The sequence below is a fragment of the Podarcis raffonei genome, chromosome 3 (genome assembly GCF_027172205.1).
Source record: "Podarcis raffonei isolate rPodRaf1 chromosome 3, rPodRaf1.pri, whole genome shotgun sequence".
Classification (NCBI taxonomy): Eukaryota; Metazoa; Chordata; class Lepidosauria; order Squamata; family Lacertidae; genus Podarcis; species Podarcis raffonei.
The window spans coordinates 104,324,107-104,344,595 of record NC_070604.1 but is presented as its reverse complement, the minus strand read 5'-3'; the positions used below and the strand labels follow the sequence as shown (position 1 = coordinate 104,344,595).

The following is a 20,489-nucleotide window of genomic DNA, read 5'->3' as shown; positions in this document are numbered from 1 at the left end:
TCTTGCACTCCCAGATTCCTTCTCCAAGATCTTCCAGCTGAGCCAGTGTCCTTTTAGTTCAGCCACAAGAGAAGGAATTCATACAGTATGTAGCTAGTTTAAGATGCTGCTGTGTTGTGATTCTCTTCTGAGTTACTGTATTGTGCCAAATTTTAAAAATCCACCCAGACAGAAATTTTAATCCTGAAGAAAAGGTCATGTCTGGGGAAAAGAGGATGTGTCCTAGAAAAAGAGGACATATGGCAACACTACGATGGGAATGTGCCCTTCAAAGTAAACTGGAAGAGTAACTGCTGGCTTGGCCAGCAAATAGAGCAGTGGGCATGGAGATGGGAGAAACCTGGATCAGATCCAAGATAATAACATCATCTGTATAATGCAATAATATTTTGCATGGAGAAGGTTGAGGCTGAAGCTGGTAGAACTTTTAAGCCCCCCATGTGGCTAGATGAGACTTGACCTAGTGACTATCTGGATCACAGTTTTCATCCATTGACCTTTGGCTGTAACAGCAATAGTTGCCTGGATTTGCTTGAGGTTATTTTTGTTGTTTTGTATGATGCTGGGTTAGCAGTTGCTGTTGACTGTTTTTATTTGAACTCTTAAGTGCTGGGGAAACGTAATGCAGTACAAGATCTAAGGTTTCTCCAGGAAACCCAAAGCAGCAGTCAGTCAAAGTTCTGTCTGGGAAATCCAAAGCAACAGAAGATCTTAAACAGATGTACATTAAATGAATTGATGCATGCATGCAAGTAGTAGCCAGTTTTCCACTTATCTCTCTGGTAGTCTTGACAGTTAGCTCATAAAATACGTGTTGGGTAACCCATAGGTGCTGGCTGTGACCGTGAAGATTTGACCATGCTTCTAAATTGTGACAGGTGCCCCATATTCTCTTGTGCTACTTTTGGACTTGGCCAGGCTGTTTCAAGCTGTTACACTTGAGTTAATTTCCAACAAATTTGGTAGATAGTAGGAACCCAAGTCTTTGTCATCTGTTTGGCTTCTGTTACACAGACTTTGTTAACCACCTTGTATGTATGCATATTCTTAGAAGAAGATAGTCTGCAGGTTTCAAGGACTTCCAAGTCCCATAAAGAGGGTATTTGTAATGGACTTTGTAAACCCTGTGCTAAGATTCCATTTTGCTGAAGCTATAGTATGGCTTTCAGCAGGTTACACTTGCAACATGTTACCAAATAATCTTAGTTTTAAACATTTTGGTACACAGATGGAGACCAAAGGCCTATGCGCAACCTGAATTAATGGAACTTCTACGTTATTCAACAGAAGACTCCTACAAGCGCCTTATTTATCCGCTTCTCTGCAGAGAATTCAGGTAAAGCAACACCCTTATGGATTGTAAACTGCCTTGTGTATCATGACGTAGGAATATCAAATAAAAAGTATTTGCTTAAATATTTAGAAGCAGCACTTTCATAAAAAATACAGCAAGGCAATGCTCACTAGGGCTGGGTGATATAGTGATATACAGTGGTACCTCAGTTCAAGAACAGTCCGGTTTAAGAACGATTTGATTTACAAACTCCGCAAAACCGGAAATAGTGTCTTGGTTTGAGAACTTTACCTCGGTCTAAGAACGGGAGCTGAATGTTGGAAGGGCACCGGCGGTGGGAGGCCTCATTAGGGAAAGCACGCCTCAGTTTAAGAATGGACTTCCGGAACAGATTAAGTTCGTAAACCGAGGTACCACTGTATAGTCCAAAACCGGTTTGAAGTCCATATTGTGATATTTTTATTTCATAATTTTTAAAAGATAAAGGTAAAGGTGCCCCTGACTGTTAGGTCCAGTCGCAGATGACTCTGGGGTTGCATGCTCATCTCGCTCTATTGGCCAAGGGAGCCGGCGTTTGTCCGCAGACAGTTTCCAGGTCATGTGGCCAGCATGACTAAGCCACTTCTGGTGAACCAGAGCAGCGCACGGAAATGCTGTTTACCTTCCCGCCGGAGCGGTACCTATTTATCTACTTGCACTTGACATGCTTTTAAGCTGCTAGGTGGTCAGGAGCTGGGACTGAACAACAGGAGCTCACCCCATCGCGGGGATTCGAACCGCCGACCTTCAGATCGCAAGCCCTAGGCTCTGTGGTTTAGACCACAGTGCCACTCGCATCCCTTATAATTTTTTACCTGGCAATATATCGTGCATCATGATGTGTGTGTGTTTGTGCGCACACATGCGCTATGCAAAAATCATGATGCAGGAAAATCTGTGAATCCAGCCAGTGCCTCCACGTAGCTCCATCCTTATTTCAGACATTGTGATATTTCAGTATCTTGCGTGAAGGAGATTGCTTGATGCCTTAGTCCTCACTCAGAAGTAAGCCCTGCTGTAATCAATATTGATTGATTGATTGATTTCTATACTGTCCTTCATCCGAGGATCACAGGGTGGTTTACGATATATAAATACATACCATAGTGACAAAAAATGTCCCCCCCCAAAAAAAATTAAAAATTAAAAGGTCAGTTGTTTAATTAGACCTGGGAGAAGAGGAATATTTTTGCCTGGTGGCTAAAGATAAGTAATAAAGGAGCCAGAAAGCCTCCCTGAGGAGAACTTTTCCATAAGTGGGGAGCCACCACAGAAAAGGCCCGTTCTCGTGTTGCCACCCTCTGGACCTCTCACAGATGAAGCACATAAAAATGAACTACAGACTGTAGGGCCCATGTTGGTTCATATAGGGAGAGTCCTTGAGGCATTGCGGTCCTGAGCTGTTTAAGGCTTTGTAGGTAAAAACTCATTGGCAGACGGTGCAGTTGGGCCAGGGTTGGCAACATATGCTCAACCTCTTTTGTCTCAGTGAGCAACCTGGCCTCTGAATTGCACCATCTGAAGTTTCCAAGCCATCTTCAGAGGCAGCCCCATGTATAGCAAGTTGCAGTAATCTAACAATAAGCTGTACTTCCAAGTAGATCTGTGTAGGATCGATCTAATTGAAGAATTTTTAACACATGCTCTTTTAGTAGCGACGGTTTCCTGATTTGTTCTTTAGATCACAAGAATATGCAAAAAAATTTTTGGCAAGTTGAAAGACATATTTCCCCTGGCAGCTAGCATGGTGGGAAATAACTTAATGATCAAAAAATGCATTGTAAATGGGGAAAAAATTTGACAGTTTGTGTATGCAAACGGCAATTTCCTTAACATTTTTAATGACAGCACCATATTGTGAGCCCCCCATATTGAGTAATACATCAGATGGTTATAATGGTCTTGATGCAAACTGCTATGCTGCTAAAATTGTTTTATTGTATCCATTTCACAATCACTGTTTCGGTAATGTGCTCCATCATGTCGCTCTAATCCCATTTCTCATACTTCTCTGGAGGGATTCGTGGAGGCTAATTGCTCTAGCTATAAGTATCTTTTTAGCTGTCATTTCCCCCCCTTCCTAAATTAACGACCTCATAGTCATAATATTGGGCTCAACTCTGCCACGGTTGCTGTACTGACTAGACTATGAAGCAATCTGTTTCACCAATGACAATATAATGGCTTTTGTAACCAGCTGAAGTGGCGTTTTGGCGGTGCAGAAATGAAATGGGAATTAAAAGCTTTTTAGGCTTTTTTTAAAAAAATGTAGAGTTCTTGTTTATTTGAAATATCACCATTCAGGATCTCCAACCCATCCACATCCTCTCTAAAAACAACACCTTCTACGTTCTCAACAGTAGCCCTGTTAGTTAGCAGTCAACATCTACAGTGAGTAGTTCAACCGCACGGATATCCAGTGCCTTTGTCCAGATAGCGCAGGAGACTTCCAGTTGCGCAATGAAATGTTCCCCTTCTCTTCTTTCCCCCACAGTCCTCTACGTGCCATCAAGTTGGCTCCAGAGGACCTCCCAGAGGGGCATGTGGGGAGAGGAGAGGAAGGAATAAGTTGTAGAAGCAAAACACTGTTTAGGAGCCGGGAGAAATCTGTATAGGCAATGACCAATTCACCGTATTTTTCACTCTATAAGACGCACTTTTCTCCCTCCAAAAATTAAGGGGAAATGTGTGTGCATCCTATGAAGCGAATGCAGGCTCCTTGGCTTCAGTGATAGCAACGCGAAGCCTCCGAAGCACAGAGGGAGCGCTATCAGGGATAGCCACCTGAAGCCTTCGGAGCGCAGCGCGAGTTCCCGTTGCGCTCCGGAGGCTTCGGGTTCCTTTTGCTGAAGCTGGGAGAGCAAGACTCTCCTGGCTTCAGCAGAGAGGGAGAGCTGCGCAGCGCCCCTTCAGCCAAGCGGGAGGAGAAATGGAAGGGGCTCCGTTTCTCCTGCCGCTTCGTTGAAGGGGCGCTGAGCAGAGAGGGGGAGAATTATTTTTTCTTGTTCTCCCCCTCTAAAACAAGGTGCATCCTATGGTCGGGTGCGTCCTATAGAGCGAAAAATATGGTACATGTGCCTGGTTGACACACATGTGCGTTCACGCATCACAGCTACCTGGAAGTGGCTGGAAAAGGGGGTGGAAAGGACTTATGCGCTGTCCACAGACATGCACAATGACCCGGAATGCAACCTCCACATAAATGGGGAGTTGCCTGTACTGATTCCTTTCTGTAAAGTACTTATGTGATGCCCTCCAAATATTGCTGGACTACAATTCCCTTCACCTTGACCCATTGCCTGGGGTGATGGGAGCTGAAGTCAAACAACATCTGGAGGGCACTACGTTGGCTACGGCTGATGGCCTGCGAAAAGTCACGAAGGCCAGACAAAAAGGGCCTCATTTGGCCCCTGGGCCAGAGGCTCCTCACCTCTGCCATAGATGCAAGTAAAGGAGGAGGCAAAAGTTTCCTTTGAAACAAGAGCAGAGTTTCCCTGAGCATGTAATTTACTCAGGCAATGAAAAAGCTGAGTCACAGTCCACAGTAAGTGTACTGTCAAATTTTAAGTGCCTGAAAAGTTTCTCCTATACATTCTTTTTCAACTAACTTTATTTAAAAAAACAAGTAAAAAACAATTACAAGCATGAAGTGTTTTTCAGAACAAATGCATGTGCAAATGTTAAGTCTTGTATGCAGTCATCCATGCCACATCAAAACAGACTTTGGGGGAGGGGAGTGTTTGCTCATTAAAAAGTAAGAGTAAGTAAAGGTAAAGGGACCCCTGACCATTAGGTCCAGTCGTGGCCGACTCTGGGGTTGCGGCGCTCATCTCGCTTTATTGGCCGAGGGAGCCGGCGTACAGCTTCTGGGTCATGTGGCCAGCATGACTAAGCCGCTTCTGGTGAACCAGAGCAGCGCACGGAAATGCCGTTTACCTTCCCGCCGGAGCGGTACCTATTTATCTACTTGCACTTTGACGTGCTTTTGAACTGCTAGGTTGGCAGGAGCAGGGACTGAACAATGGGAGCTTACCCCGTCGCGGAGATTCGAACTGCTGACCTTCTGATCGGCAAGTACTAGGCTCTGTGGTTTAACCCACAGCGCTACCTGCATCCCCCCCCCAAAAAAAGTAAGAGTAGGAGAGAAGAAAAAGTCATGGAAAAGGGCAATAAAGTGTGAGGAAGCCAATATGCAGTTTTGCCTGCCTGTGATGAAATAACTCTGGTTTTTTGCTACACTCCTTTCTTAGATCTAAACTGACTTCAGACGCAGAGAAGGAATCTGTAATGATGTTCGGAAGGAACCTCCGCCAGTTGCTTCTCATGAGTCCTGTAAGAGGACGGACCTTGATGGGAGTTGATCCTGGCTATAAACATGGTTGCAAACTGGCCATCATTTCACCAACCAGTAAGTGTGGTGCTCCAGCTGTGAGAAGCACTGGTTGTGTTATCAGGACATGTGTAGCTAACATCATGCTCTGCAGATGGTGTTGGACTATAGCTTCCATCTTCTGTGACCATTAGCTATGCTTGCTGGGGTCATAGGAATCCTGCAACATCTGAAAGGCATTACGTGGGCTACCCTATACTAAACTAATGCTTTAGGCTGCTCAGCAGAAGAGGGAAACCCCAGGCAAATGGGGGGTAGGATGGGGAAGCAAAGGCATAGAAGAATTACCGTATTTTTCGCTCCATAAGATGCACCTAGTTTTTAGAGGGAGAATGCAAGAGAAAAAAAATTCTTTAAAGGGAGCGCTGAGCAGAGCCTGTACGCATCCCAGGCTCTGCTCAGCGCTCCCTTTCACGAGCCACGTGGAGTGTGTGTGCGGCGCTTGCAGGCTTTTCCCCGAGGAGGGAGAAGCCCCCATGCTCCGTGTGGCTCTTTAAAGGGAGCGCGGCTCTTGGGAGCTTTTCCAGGAGGTGGGGGAAGGGACTGAGGGGCTAAGCTAGAAGCTAGACCAGCAAGAGGGAGCGCTGTGCAGCGATCCCTCTCGCTGTTCTAGCTTCTGGGATAGCCACGCGAAGCCTCTTCAGGGCAGCAGGATGAAGGCTCCCCGTGCCCTGAAGAGGCTTGACACAGCTAAGCCAGAAGCTAGAACAGCGAGAGGGAGTGCTGCGCAGTGATCCCTCTTGCTGTTCTGGCTTCTGGGATAGTTGCGCAGCCTGCATTAGCTCCATAAGATGCACACACATTTCCCCTTACTTTTTAGGAGGGAAAAAGTGCGTCTTATAGAGCGAAAAATACAGTAGTTTAATTTCTAATAGTTTGTAGCCCAATGCATTCTGGACTTATCTAGTCCTTTGGCAGGGAATTTCAAAAGAAAGAAGCTCGGTCTTTTGTTACTGCTATCTCCACTTTCCTTCCATTGTCATGATTCCTTTTAGGCACATTAGAGAACAAGGGAGGGACAGTAAAGTAAAAGGGAAGACACAGTAGAATAAAAGGTGATTCAGGATAAGCCAGGATAAAACACAGATGCGTTTAAGGGGACGCTTGAATGTAAACTTGGAAGAAGATGGTTGAATGCCAAGAATTAATAGGAATATCAGAAGCTGCCTTATACTGAATCAGACCATTAGTCCATTTAGCTCAATATTGTCGGCACGGACTGGCAGCGGCTCTCTAGGTTTTAAGCAGGAGTTTATCTGAGCCCTAAAACTGAGACATTCTGCTTGGAAAGCCGATGCTCTACCAATGAGCTGCAATCCTTCTCCAAACTCACTTTGTTGAGACATGCAACACAAATCTTTGCCGTCTTGAAAACTGCGCTACAAGCTTTTCCTAAAAGATTTGGCTTGTTTTGGATGCAACCTTGAATTATGGCTCAGCCCTACAAGTATACGCTTTGGGCTTCTGTGTTTCTTTTGTCCTCTGATGTGGCTATGCAGAGGTTGGAAGCTTCCCCTCCCTGTTTTAAAGTAACTAGAGATCCTGGTTATGTTTGAACTGGGTAACACTGGTTAGTTTAAGCAATGGTTTGTAAGCAAGCTGGGTTCATAAACTAAGGCTCGATCCTGGCTTGTTTCAACAAACCATAGTTTAAAGCAGAAATAGCAAGTGATGTTGGAGTCCAGCTTACATCACCCCCACCCACATTTGTTAACACTCAGAGGTTACCATGGTATCTATCCATAGTTAACCAGTGTCCCCTCACTTTGCACACAGTGAGAAACTCTGGTTTGTTTAAAACAGGAAGCAAAAGCTCCTGTTTGCAGCTGCAGAACAGCAAGAGAGAGGAGGGGTTCATGCATAAGCCTTAAGCTTGCTGAAATTTGTTCCAGTATCACCAAACCATGGTTTTGTGTTGCATATGAAACGGACCACCAAGTTTATTCTTCCTAACTAGATGGCTTTTCATTTCTTGTCACCTTAGGCCAAATACTCCATACTGATGTTGTCTATTTACACTCTGGTAAAGGATTCCGTGAAGCTGAGAAGATACGGACACTTCTGCTAGATTACAAGTATGTTAAACAAACCTTCACTCTTTTGGTCTACCTGTGTATTAGAGCTGAACCAAAATGGAAGGGGTGCCTTTTAGCAATCCTGTTTGGTGGCCCTAGAAATCTGCCTCCCCTGCTTTTTGGCAGCCTTTTTCAGCCATTAACAGGGTATTGGGAAGAGGGAGAGGAGCACATGTCTGTTGCTGAGACAACAGGGCCAACATTCCCTGTCTTGCTGAGCTGTGTTGGGCGGGCAATGGTGCTACCAATGCAATGTGGCAAGAAAGGGGCCATGTTTGCTCAATCATATCCTGGCTTCATAAACTGAGATATGAATGAACCTTCCTTGCTCCCTTCTCTGGGTACTTGAATGCATTATGAAATTACCTCCCTTTAACCATAGGTTCCCACTTTATCTTGAACCAGCTTCAAACTGTGGTTTAAGGTCTGGCTTGTGCCATTGTTTCCCTGTTTGAATGAAATGGGAAACCATGGTTAGTGGGATACTTCCACACTGCATTCAGGTACACTGTGAAGCTGAGATACCTCAACTGGACCAGGGAGCATCATTCCTCTTTCTTCATTAATGGATGTGTGCAGCACTTCCATCTCCTTTCACAGTAAAGGAGTTTTCAGAGTTCTCTCTTTGTTCAGGAATGTATGGGAGATGCATTGTGCATTAATTCATTTCGGGTTAACAGGGCTGCCCTTCCCCTTATCAATGTTAATCGTGAAACATTATCTTGTGAGAAGATACTCCCCACATTCTCAGCCCATGAAATAATTATGGTAGCCTGTGTTATTGCAACTTCCCATTGCATTTTCTGATCCAATCAAGTGATAAAAATAGATATACATGAATGGAAGCAGGATAAAGAGTTGAAGGAGAAGTTTACGATTACTTGCACAATTTTTCATTCAAAAATACTTTTATTTCATTTCATTTGTAAAAATTGGGTTAGTTTTCCCAGACAGTTTGCTTAAGGGTGGTACAGTATATGAGCTTATAAGCAAACAAACAAACAAACACCAGCTCTTTGCATCTCCACTATCTGAAACAATGTACTATGTTAGGTGGCCTTTTCATGTTAACTCAGGTAAATTGACCTTCTTTTTCCCATTCCATATTGTTGAGCCAGGTGCATCTCCTTCTCTCTGATCTGTTGGTGGAGGAAGCAACAGTGCCCCCTACTGGGACAGATGGTGCCATAATGACATCATACTTTCTCAACCTTAATAATTCTCTTTTCCCCTCCCTCTGAAAGCTGCGGCACTGTTGTGATTGGCAATGGAACGGCTTGTAGGGAAACAGAAGCTTACTTTGCTGACTTGATTACGAAGAAATACTTCGCGCCTTTGGATGTCACTTACTGGTAAGAAAATATATGAAGCGTGGTCTTTGCTTTTGCAGAAATGTAGCTTCTATAAGAATTTTTTTGTTTGGTTTTTTGTTGAGATGGCAATTTCCCCATGTACAGTGGTACCTCGGGCTACATATGCTTCAGGTTACATTCGCTTCAGGTTACAGACTCCACTAACCCAGAAATAGTACTTCGGGTTAAGAACTTTGCTTCAGGATGAGAACAGAAATCGTGCTCCGGCGGCACTGTGGCAGCAGGAAGCCCCATTAGCTAAAGTGGTGCTTCAGGTTAAGAACAGTTTCAGGTTAAGAATGGACCTCTGGAACAAATTAAGTTCTTAACCTGAGGTACCACTGTATCTCCTTCTGCTCAGTCCAGCTGTTTTCAGGCAAAACATCAAAACAAACAAAGAGACATTGAACATCATCATCATCATTAGTCTCCAGAGGGCCTGTGGAAACAAACTGAAGGAAACAGTTCGTTGATAGTCCCAATAATTATGGTCATGGTACGGCGCAGGAACGGGGAACACTTTTCAGCTGGGTAAAGCCAGGGGCAAAACTGATTGGAGCAATGAATGCAAATGTTAACCATTGTACTATAGACAAATTTCTACAACACTCACCAATTTTAATTCGGGGTGGGGATGGGGGTGGGGTATTCCCAATTAGCAAAAGTTTGGGAATGCAGATGTAGACCTGATTGTCTTTATAAAGGTAAGGTAAAGGTAAAGGACCCCTGGATGGTTAAGGTCAGTCCAAGGCAACTATGGGGTTGCAGCTCTTATCTTGCTTTAAGGCCAAAGGAGCCGGTGTTTGTCCACAAACATCTTTCTGGGTCATATGGCCAGCATGACTATACTGCTTCTGGTGCAACGGGACACTGTGACAGAAACCAGAGTGCATGGAAATGCCGTTTACCTTCCTGCCAGAGTGGTACCTATTTATCTACTTGCATTGGCGTGCTTTCGAACTGCTAGGTTGGCAGGAGCTGGGACAGAGCAACGGGAGCTCACCCCATAGCGTTGATTCACACCGCCGACCTTCTGATTGGCAAGCCTAGGAGGATCAGTGGTTTAGACCACAGCGCCACCTGCGTCCCATAGCTCCTGACTGGACTGGGTAATGCACCACAAATTACGATTTTCTAGGTGACATGTTTTTGTCATCACCCACCTGTCTCGGGAGGCAATGGAGGAGTGCATCTTTGGGGTTGAAGCAAAACTGTTGGGAGATAGTAGTGCCTGCTGTGGCTGTAGAGACCTATAATGGAGAGACATGATTTGTTGCAGCTGGGGCAGAGGAAGACGTGCCACTGCAGATGCACCACAGCCTATCTTAATAATAGAAAGTGAAGTGCTTCAGGCTGAAATCTTCTGTGTGTTTACTTAGATAAATCCCACTGAGGTCAATTGCCCAACAGTGAAATCCTAACCATGTCCTGTAAGTGCTATTGAACCCAACTGGGCGTAAAGGTAAAGGGACCCCTGACCATTAGGTCCAGTCGTGACCGACTCTGGGGTTGCGGCGCTCATCTCGCTTTATTGGCTGAGGGAGCCGGCGTACAGCTTCCGGGTCATGTGGCCAGCATGACTAAGCTGCTTTCTGGCGAACCAGAGCAGCACACGGAAACGCCGTTTACCTTCCTGCCGGAGCAGTACCTATTTATCTACTTGCACTTTGACGTGCTTTTGAACTGCTACGTTGGCAGGAGCAGGGACCGAGCAACGAGAGCTCACCCCGTCGCGGGGATTCGAACCGCCGACCTTCTGATCGGCAAGTCCTAGGCTCTGTGGTTTAACTCACAGTGCCACCTGCGTCCCTTGCAACTGGGCTTACACCTGGGTAAATGGAATTAAGATTGAAACCGTCGCTTGAATGGAATTAGATCATTGGAAGCTGCCTTATTGTTGGTCCATCTAGCTCAGTATGTCTGCAATGACTGGCAAGGGCTCTCCAAATTTTCAGACATGGAACATTCCTAGTTCTACCTGTAGATACCAAGGATTGAAGCTGGGGCCTTCTGCAGGTGCCCTGCCACTGAGCCATGGCCCTTCCCTAATTCTAGCTTATCTCACTGAAATATGTGGGATGACTCTGAAACTGTTTATGTTGAAATGGAATGGATTTTGATGGACCAAGTCCACAATCCTCTACACGTTGTTCCATGAAGCTCAATGGACTTTCTTCTGCATTGATATATGCAGGATTGTGTCCTTAGTGCCTCTTTAACCACCCTTGACCGCTGGCTGATGAAAACACTGTTACCAGTAAAGAATGCATACAGATTTTTTGTATTTGTCGCTTGTCTTCCCTGAAATTTGCCTCTATTAATAGTTTTTGAGCCATGTGCTTATTCATTCACTTTGGGCAAGCACTTCTCCCTGTTCCAGCTTTCGAGAAATTGGTAGTACTGTATTTGCAGCCACTGGTCATCTGGGAGCATTTAACTATGCCGAAAGAGATTAAGCAAAATCCACTGAGCGTCTAATTTCCAGTGCATTCTACTCCATTGCTTAAGCAACTTAAATATCAGTATTAAACGCTTTGGTCTTTCCTAATGGAATCACTTCCTAGCTTTGAAGTGGGCCCCTTACTGGCGAAAGTTTTAGTTTACGGTTCTTGTTCTTTTGTATTTTATATGTGTCTGTGCAAACCTTTACGTGCCCCTTTTGACTTTAATGTGTGTTACATTTCCAAATATCTGCATTAGTCTCTCCGGACTTTGCCACTTTCAAGTCCCCTTGCCCTCCTCTGTTTCTAATGTTTCACCCAGCCTAATTACATTTACTTTTCTGCTTCACAGCGCTCTCAGTTTGAAGGGTGATTTAACGTTTGGGGTTTGCATTATGATAATTATATTTCAAGACCGTGGTGGGGGGGGGGATTAAGATGTATTTGCTCCGGTTGCAGATAAAAAGGGTTCAGATCCACTTGTAAAACTTGATTGGTTAACAGCCCATAGTTTTTCTTATTATATTTGCTGCTCATGCAGCATTAATTCTCAATTCATCAGGGTACCCAGGGTGCTGTAACTCTAGAGGTGACCTTGGGACTTGATTTACCTCCGCTCGGTTTTCTTTGTTAATGTGCCATGAAAGAAGTACATGAAAGATAGCCAACTTCAAAGCACCTTTTAAAGGAAAATGGCTGATACAAATCCCCTGGCTTTTAATAATGCCTGTCAAATGTTTCAGCTGTCTTGCTTCCTTTTACAAGCTTTTGCTTGCTGCAGTAAATCAGTTTGTTTCAGGTTGGGATGGGGGCCATTAGAGAACAACAGGATTATTTTTATTTTATTTTGCTTTTTGTTCACTTTTGCAATTATTACAATCACTTACAGTGGTACCTCGGGTTACATACACTTCAGGTTACAGACTCGGCTAACCAAGAAATAGTACCTCAGGTTAAGAACTTTGCTTCAGGATGAGAACAGAAATCGTGCGGCGGTGGTGGCACAGTGGCAGCGGGAGGCCCCATTAGCTAAAGTGGTGCTTCAGGTTAAGAACAGTTTCAGGTTAAGAACGGAACGAATTAAGTACTTAACCCGAGGTACCACTGTACTAGCAGCACAATCCTGATGCATGTCTACTCGGAAGTAAATCTCAATGAATTCAATGGGATTTACTCCCAAGTAAGTGGCACATTAACAAGTAAGTGTCTGGGATTGCAGCTTAATTTTTTTCTTAGTTGCCTTCCTCTAGAAAAGTTGGCTTTCAAAAATTCCAGGTAAACAAGTACTTTGTTGATTCTTGTTAATAATAGTAATAGTAATAGTAATAGTAATACTCTTAAAACTAGTAAAATGATAAAAACATTGTTATGAATAACACAGCATTTAAATAGATAATCTCATCAGCCAGTAGTTGGGAGTTATTAGAAGAATTATTTTTTTAAAGAAAATTGTAAAATGTTAAAGCCCATCTTTCTCAAGTGAAAGATGAAAATTTCTTACAATGAAAATTAAAACAGCAAAACCTCAAGTCCTAGGACATGGTTGGAAGATGAGTGATGTAGCAAGGTTGAAGCAACACAGGTACACGTCTTTGTCCGTTCATGCAGGGAAGATCACTTGGGATTTACTATATGTGCCATTTTGAGTTTATTATGGAAAAAAGGTGGGATAATAATTAAATGAGTGCAAGAAGAAGAAGAAGTAGGTTTTCACCAGGCAGGGATGAGAAGATCCCCAGGAGGCATCGTCAACTAGATCTAGTGGGTTTCTTGGTTTGTTTGTTTATTGTTAAAAATATACACCACAAAGTGCGGTATACATAAAACAATAAAAATACTGCGATAACATTTGCTAAAGTTCCCCCAAAAACAAGATAAAACAAAACTATATATTGCAGATGAAACTTCACAGTGAACAAAACACTGTTAAAAGGCGGGGGCCCAGGAAAGCTTAAGAAAGCATATATGCTTTTGAAAGAGGTGGTCAGAAGTAATTCCTGTCTCCAGGGAGTTCATTCAGAAGTCTGGGTGCTGTCACCAAGATGGCCCCCTCCCACATTGTAATCAAATGATAATCTGCTGATAGTGGAACAACCAGCAAGATTTCTCCAAAAGATCGTACACACTCGCTTGACCTATTCTGGGGGTGGGGTGGAGAGTTGTCTGAATGCCAACAGCTAAACCTTGGCTTGGTAGCTAATAGGCTGCTAGTGCAGATATTTCAGCACCGATGTCATATACGTAAAGCAGTGTCTCACCATGTAGAGGTGAGGGTAATTATAATTACCTGGGCACATTTCACTCTGACTTCAGGCTTGGTTTTGGTACTGCGACAGCCCTGGTTGATGATGGAATAGAGCCCTTCTGGTCCCCCTTGATCTCTCAGCTGCTTTTGATACTATTGACCTCGGTATTCTCACTGGTTTGGGAGCTGGAGGTATGGTGGTTGTGGTGGTTCCACTCCTACCTTCAGGGCAGTTTCCAAAGTGGTTCTGCTTCGCCACGTGGTGATGCTGCTGTAGGATCTCACAGGCTTCTGTCCTCCATGGTATTTCATATCTCTATGAGGCTGGTGGGAGCAGTCATCAGGGATTTGGAGCACAGCATCGTCAAATGCAAATGAAGGTCAGTAATATTTATAATAGCGGAACCAAGTGAGGCTGAGCAGGTACTGGGCAGATGCCTGGAGGCATGAATGGACTTGATGAGAGCCAGTAAGCTGAAATGGAGTCCCAACAAAGCAAAAGCACTTCTGATGAGTAGTTGTTGTGGGGCGGGGTATGGCCTGTTATAGATTGAGTTCCCACAGCAGACAATGATGGCCACCAACCTAAAAAGGGACCCCTGACCATTAGGTCCAGTCGTGGACGACTCTGGGGTTGCGACGCTCATCTCGCTTTACTGGCCAAGGAAGCTGGCGTACAGCTTCCGGGTCATGTGGCCAGCATGACTAAGCTGCTTCTGGCGAACCAGAGCAGCGCATGGAAACACCATTTACTTTCCCGCCGGAGCGATACCTATTTATCTACTTGCACTTTGACATGCTTTTGAACTGCTAGGTTGGCAGGAGCTGGGACCGAGCAACGGGAGCTCACCGGGGATTCGAACCGCCGACCTTCTGATCAGCAAGTCCTAGGCTCTATGGTTTAACCCACAGCGCCACCCTAGGCCACCAACCTAGATGGCTTCAAAAGAGGATTAGACCAATTCATGGAGGAGAGGGCTAGCAATACTTCTGAATGCCAGTTGGTGGAAACCACAGCAGGGAAGGTTGCTGTTGTACTTGAGTCCTCCTTGCTGGTTTCTCACAGGCATCTAGTTGGCCACTGTGAGAACAGAATGCTGGACTAGATAGGCCATTGGCCTGATGCATTAGGGTGTTCTTGCACATTTACTTACCCCCCTTCCAGCTCTTAATGTTTATGAATGACTTGAGACTCCTCTACCTTGCACGGCAGGCCTTTATATTAGATATTCTTAATGCAAATCCAGCATGTCAACTTTTGTAATCTAGGAGGCAAATCCTTACCTAGTCCTCATGGACCTTCTGACAAATTGCTGAGATCAGTTACAGTCCTGGCCTGCATTAAAAATGTGCTCTTACGGGTTTTGACATTTTAAAGGTTTGGAAATGAGATACTCCCAAAAATTATTTACTGTCAGCGGAAAAAGGAAGTCCTGGAACCTACTAAACATTTTGTCAGGCAGGATTTTCAAACTGCTTCAATAAATGGAAGTGTGTGATATCACCTTCGTAACAGCCTTCCCCCGCCTTGACTTTTTCTAGTAATATATTATTACTTGAGGCCTTTAATTCAGAATGGAAAACAAAATGGATGGTTACCTATCTACCTATCATTGAACTTCATTCTCCACTATGAAACTAATATGTTTTGAATCTCAGGAACTCTTGTGGGATCTCAGGAGCCAAGCCAGTTTGAATAACTGATTCGAAATAGCTCTCCCCCGCCCATGTCGGTGTCTGTTCTTATTTCATTGTTTCTGAAATTATTCCTGCAGTTGACGTGCAGTGCCCCCTCCAAACACAACCTTTTCCCTCTCTAGCCCAATTGAATTGTCTCATTTAATTAAATGCAATTAATTATTCGGCAAACAAATTAGTCAGCCTGCAAATCGGAAGCTATTTAGTACTTTTGGTTGGAATGCGCTAGAATTAGCATTTGATAAAATGTTGTTTGACATTTGAACCTGTTAAGAAGCGTTTCAGAGAAATGGTTTAGACGTGTGCCTTCGCTGGAACACCCGTGCCTCACTGGTGTGTGGAAGAACTTTGGAAAGGAAATTTTGGGGAGACCAATGGTACAGTTCCCTTGATGAGTCTACTCTGTATAATTTCACCCGTGCAGTGCCAGAGCTGAAACATTAATAGCAGTAGTAATAATAACAAGGGATGCGGGTGGCGCTGTGGGTTAAACCACAGAGCCTAGGACTTGCCGATCAGAAGGTCGGCGGTTCGAATCCCTGTGACGGGGTGAGCTCCCGTTGCTCGGTCCCTGCTCCTGCCAACCTAGCAGTTCGAAAGCACGTCAAAGTGCAAGTAGTTAAATAGGTACCGCTCCGACAGGAAGGTAAACGGCGTTTCCGTGCGCTGCTCTGGTTCGGCTTAGTCATGCTGGCCACATGACCCGGAAGCTGTACGCCGGCTCCCTCGGCCAATAAAGCGAGATGAGTGCCGCAACCCCAGAGTCGGTCACGACTGAACCTAATGGTCAGGGGTCCCTTTACCTTTACTAATAATAACAACAATAACAGTAACAATAACAACTTTCCATACCACCCTTTATCCGAAGATCACAGGGCGGTTTGCAATGTAAAACATATCTTGCTACGCTGCCCTTGTCAGTCAGCAGTGGCAAGTTCAATCAATTTTGGTTTCATTATTTCAAACAATTGTTTATAGATTGGGTAGGGCTGGGCAGTATATCATCCAAAACTGGTTTGAAGTCCATATCGTGATATTGGTTTCATAATTTTTGACCTGGCAATATATCACGAATCATGATGTATGTGTGTGTGTGTGTGTGTGTGCGCTATGTAAAAATCACAACGTGGGGGAAAACCGTGAAGCCATCCAATGTTTCTCTTGATTCCTGCAACCCTGCTATAAGTGGGTAGGGAAGGGAAACTGTAGTAGTCAGATGAATTGGAGTGACTAGGAATGCATGAAGGGATCAAGAACATAGAGCAAGTTGTCTTGGCAGGCTTAAATACCGGTAGGTCACTCCCCTCACCTTGGGGGGAAGGGTTACCAAACTCTTTGTTCTCTCACTTCTGCCATGTGAACGCTACCACTAAGGAGGTCCAGATTGGATGTTCCAAGCTTAGACTACATGGCTTAATAATTTAGAAACCCTTACCATTTTGGAACCCAAGTTATACCGCCTGTCTTTTCTTGCTGCTGTATGAAAAAACCACATGAATCTGACCTTTGAAGAGTTTGTAAGTACAGTGGTACCTCTGGTTTTGAACGCTTCAGGTTACGGACTCCACTAACCTGGAGGTAGCTGCTCCTGGTTGCGAACTTTGCCCCAGGAAATTGCATGCCGGAGGCCCCATTAGTGAAAACGCGCCTCAGAAAAAGAACTGTTTCAGCTTAAGAACGGACCTCCGGAACAAATTATGTTCATAACCAGAGGTACCACTGTAAAGCATTTTTAACTTATCAGCAGTATGCTTTCTTTCTAGGGGAAATTTGGAAGCAACTCAAAAGGGGGTATTTTAAAGGTCTAATATTCTACCCCGCTGAGCAAAAACCGTAACCCTTCCACTTTATCTAGGTGGCTTAGGGTGTGCATCTCTTTGGCCTATGACTCCCTGAAACTTCCGCGTCCTGGAAATTTGACGGCCCATTCTGCCAGGGCAGCAGCAAACTGCTGCATTCTGCACTAACACCACCCTAGCCGACATGTGTAGGGCAGCCACATTGGGCATCTCCCAGCACGTTACGAGGCATTACAAGATGGGCATTTATGCCTCTGCTGAAGGCACCTTTGCCTTCAGGGTCCTACAACAGCCATCAGTGGACTCAAGGCTGCCATTTAAAAATTTCTACAGTGCTGCTACAGTGATGACATTATGGGCACTCCAGGGCATTGTGGGAAATTTTTAATGATGTGCGGCCCATGACTGGCACCAGCAATGGTGTTGACTGGGGTGCTTAAGCTCTCTTGGTTGCCTGAGGATACTATGTGCTTCCATTGGCCTTTATTTAGACCTTTTCTTCCCATGCTATATCCCTTATCTAATTCACTTCCAATGCTGCTATGCCCCACATAGATTTAATAGCAGATGGGGGTGGGCGGATTTAGATTGGGGAAGTGGCATAGGAAGAAGGGTTAAGTACCCCTTCCCCGGTACCCTCTTCAAAGCAGCTGTGTGTGACTGCTGGTTGGTAAAATGAAAATCCACAGAGATCCTAATTGTGGATTTCCTGTGTCCTGTCACATTTCGCCCTGATCTGGCCGAATATAGCGTTCATCTCTTCCCAGGAGATTTCTGCCTAGGTCCCGTGTTTGTCATTTCCTAAGCTGCGTTAAACCAATGTCTGAAGATCTACAGTGATTAGATGTACAATGTCACTGGAACACCCTGGGCTGATTTAACACTGCTTTAATGGGAAGTAAGTGTGATCTCTGAAAGCAGGGTTGTATCTCTGCTCTTCTGTCTTCGAGGGAGTGGAGCAGTGGTGATGATCAGACGTCCCAATATTTGGAGCTGGTTTGGATTCAGATCAGCATCTGTGATGACAGATGCTGAGCAGATGTGTTCGATAACTGGCACAAACGATCTTTAGGACTCTTGACGATGAGAGCAATGAAGAGAAGACACAAAAAGAGGCCTGAAGGAAGACGACTGCATGATTTCAGAGTATTTCACGGTATCCGTTCATGTTGCTATGTGGCTATCAGTATAATTTTTCCTGACTATAGGTATTTAGGGCTGATGAGAAACACTTCAGGATTTGTTTTTAAAAATACATTTTTATATATAATATTTTGCTGGATGGCTTGGCTCTCTTGTGCTCCTTCCGCTCTGAATGGTAGTCTTGCATATCTTTTCTCTCTCTTTTTCTTTAGCTTCACAATGATATATTCTAGCAGAACATGCAATTTCATTTTTGAGTCTGCTTTTCTTTTTGTTGTTCTGCTGGACGTTAAATGTATTGACTGGATCTGCCCAGTCCCATTACTGATTCCCAGCAAACAGCAATATTCTTTATGACAGACGGGGCAGGATTCTTAAAAACCATGCAGTCTGTTATTGGCATACAAATACCGTAAGCGATAGAAGCTCTGTTGGATCATTCTGTTGGCATCTGATAAGCAAAGACAAATAAGGGATGCAAAATCAGATTTGTTTATTTTTCTTCATTAAAAAAACTTTATAGCCTGCTTCCAGCCCCTGATACACACGTAGAGTTGCCCAAAGTGGCTTCCAGTGAAAAGAAACAAAAGCAGGAATAATCTAACAATTAAAGAACAAATCAGCAAAACTAGACATTAAAACAAGAGCTGAAACACAAAGGAGTCACGCTAACTATAGATACATTAAACAGCCACAGAATCAAAAGCTTGTTTAAAAAGGAAAGTTTACAGAGTGTTAGCACAGAAAAAGTCCTCTCACCTGTTGCTTGTAATCCAACAACAAAGCTCGGCTTCAAATTGTAGGTTTCTGCCCAAAACAAGCTGTAGTTAAGCTGCTGAGCAGAGTTTGCATGTAAGGCAAAGCCATGGTTTAATCAACCATGAGTTAGTGTTATGTGCAAACTAGGCCAATATATGTAAATTTTGTCAAAGTGGAAGTAGTTGTCAAAGAAGTTGATCCATGAATTTGATGGTGTAAATCCCAACTAACTTGTACTCTTCTCTAACTTATATGGAATAACATACAAGAGTAAGCAAAATTAATGAAAGAAAGCCATGTATTCTGCCGTATTTTCCATCCCTCGCCTTCTACTCCTGGCCAAGAGCTTTGTTTCCCACACCCTGAGCCTTCTGATCATATTTACTTGGAATTTATTTCTATTCATTTAAATGGTGACTTAATTTCCAAGTGAATATGCATACGATTACAGCCCAAGTCTCTCAGAGTATCAACTTTCTCTCTGAGTATCCGGACATCTTGAAGTTGGTATTCTTTTAATTAAAATAAAATGATAGAAGCATTTAATGAAAAGCAAAGCAACCTTATTTTACCATCACAAGGAATCTCAAATTATGTGTCAGGCATCCTTGAAGAACAAGGAAGCGAAATTGGATCCCTGCTCTGATTTTTAAACATCGTTAGGGTTTGTATGGGACCAGTGGTCTACTTTAGCCATGTCTGAGGGTTTGCATGCGCCCTCTGCGACTTTTTCTTTTAAATCTTATTTTCTTTGGACAGATGGCCTCCATGTCTCACCACACACAGTTTTTAAATTCCCCCAGAGCTTCAAAAGTGCTTTGGTTTGCCATACCTGTTGGCAGGATTGGGCCCTACTGTTTGATTTAGTAACCAGTTGGAAGCTCCACCGAGCAAGTGGAACCAGTTGTGCGGGACTTTGGGTTCTGACACACATTCTGGAATGGGAACAATGTTATACCCATGACATCTTTCCCAAATCTGTACCCATGAGTATTAAAGAAAACTTGATACAGTAGCAGCTTCAGGTTCACTTCTTCTACCTTGGGGCCATATATGAAGGATTATTTGACTGTTTTCCTGCATAGGCCATTCCAAACATTACATGGCAAGCTAACTTGTCAAAGTTAGCTTCCCCATATGTGCATTAATTAATTTACTTAAAAGGCTCCTGTGCTGCTTTTCAGAACAATGGCCTCACAAAGTGCTTTGCAGTCAAATGCATCAATAACAAATCCCTTTCCAACATTTTATCAG

The 20,489-nt window shown here is 44.0% G+C and overlaps 1 protein-coding gene across 2 annotated transcripts in view; it reads left to right on the top strand.

Moving 5' to 3' along the window:
- The window catches only part of SRBD1 (S1 RNA binding domain 1), a 175,621-nt gene that overhangs the window by 27,564 nt on the left and 127,568 nt on the right, over positions 1-20,489 (top strand). Inside the window, exons 11-14 of one of the 2 annotated variants that reach the window (XM_053383371.1) lie at positions 1,229-1,336; positions 5,584-5,741; positions 7,708-7,798; positions 9,043-9,150. In XM_053383371.1, the coding sequence (XP_053239346.1) occupies positions 1,229-1,336; positions 5,584-5,741; positions 7,708-7,798; positions 9,043-9,150 (465 nt within the window). The remainder of the gene's footprint in view (positions 1-1,228; positions 1,337-5,583; positions 5,742-7,707; positions 7,799-9,042; positions 9,151-20,489) is intronic. The other variant, XM_053383372.1, reaches the window with a different exon arrangement.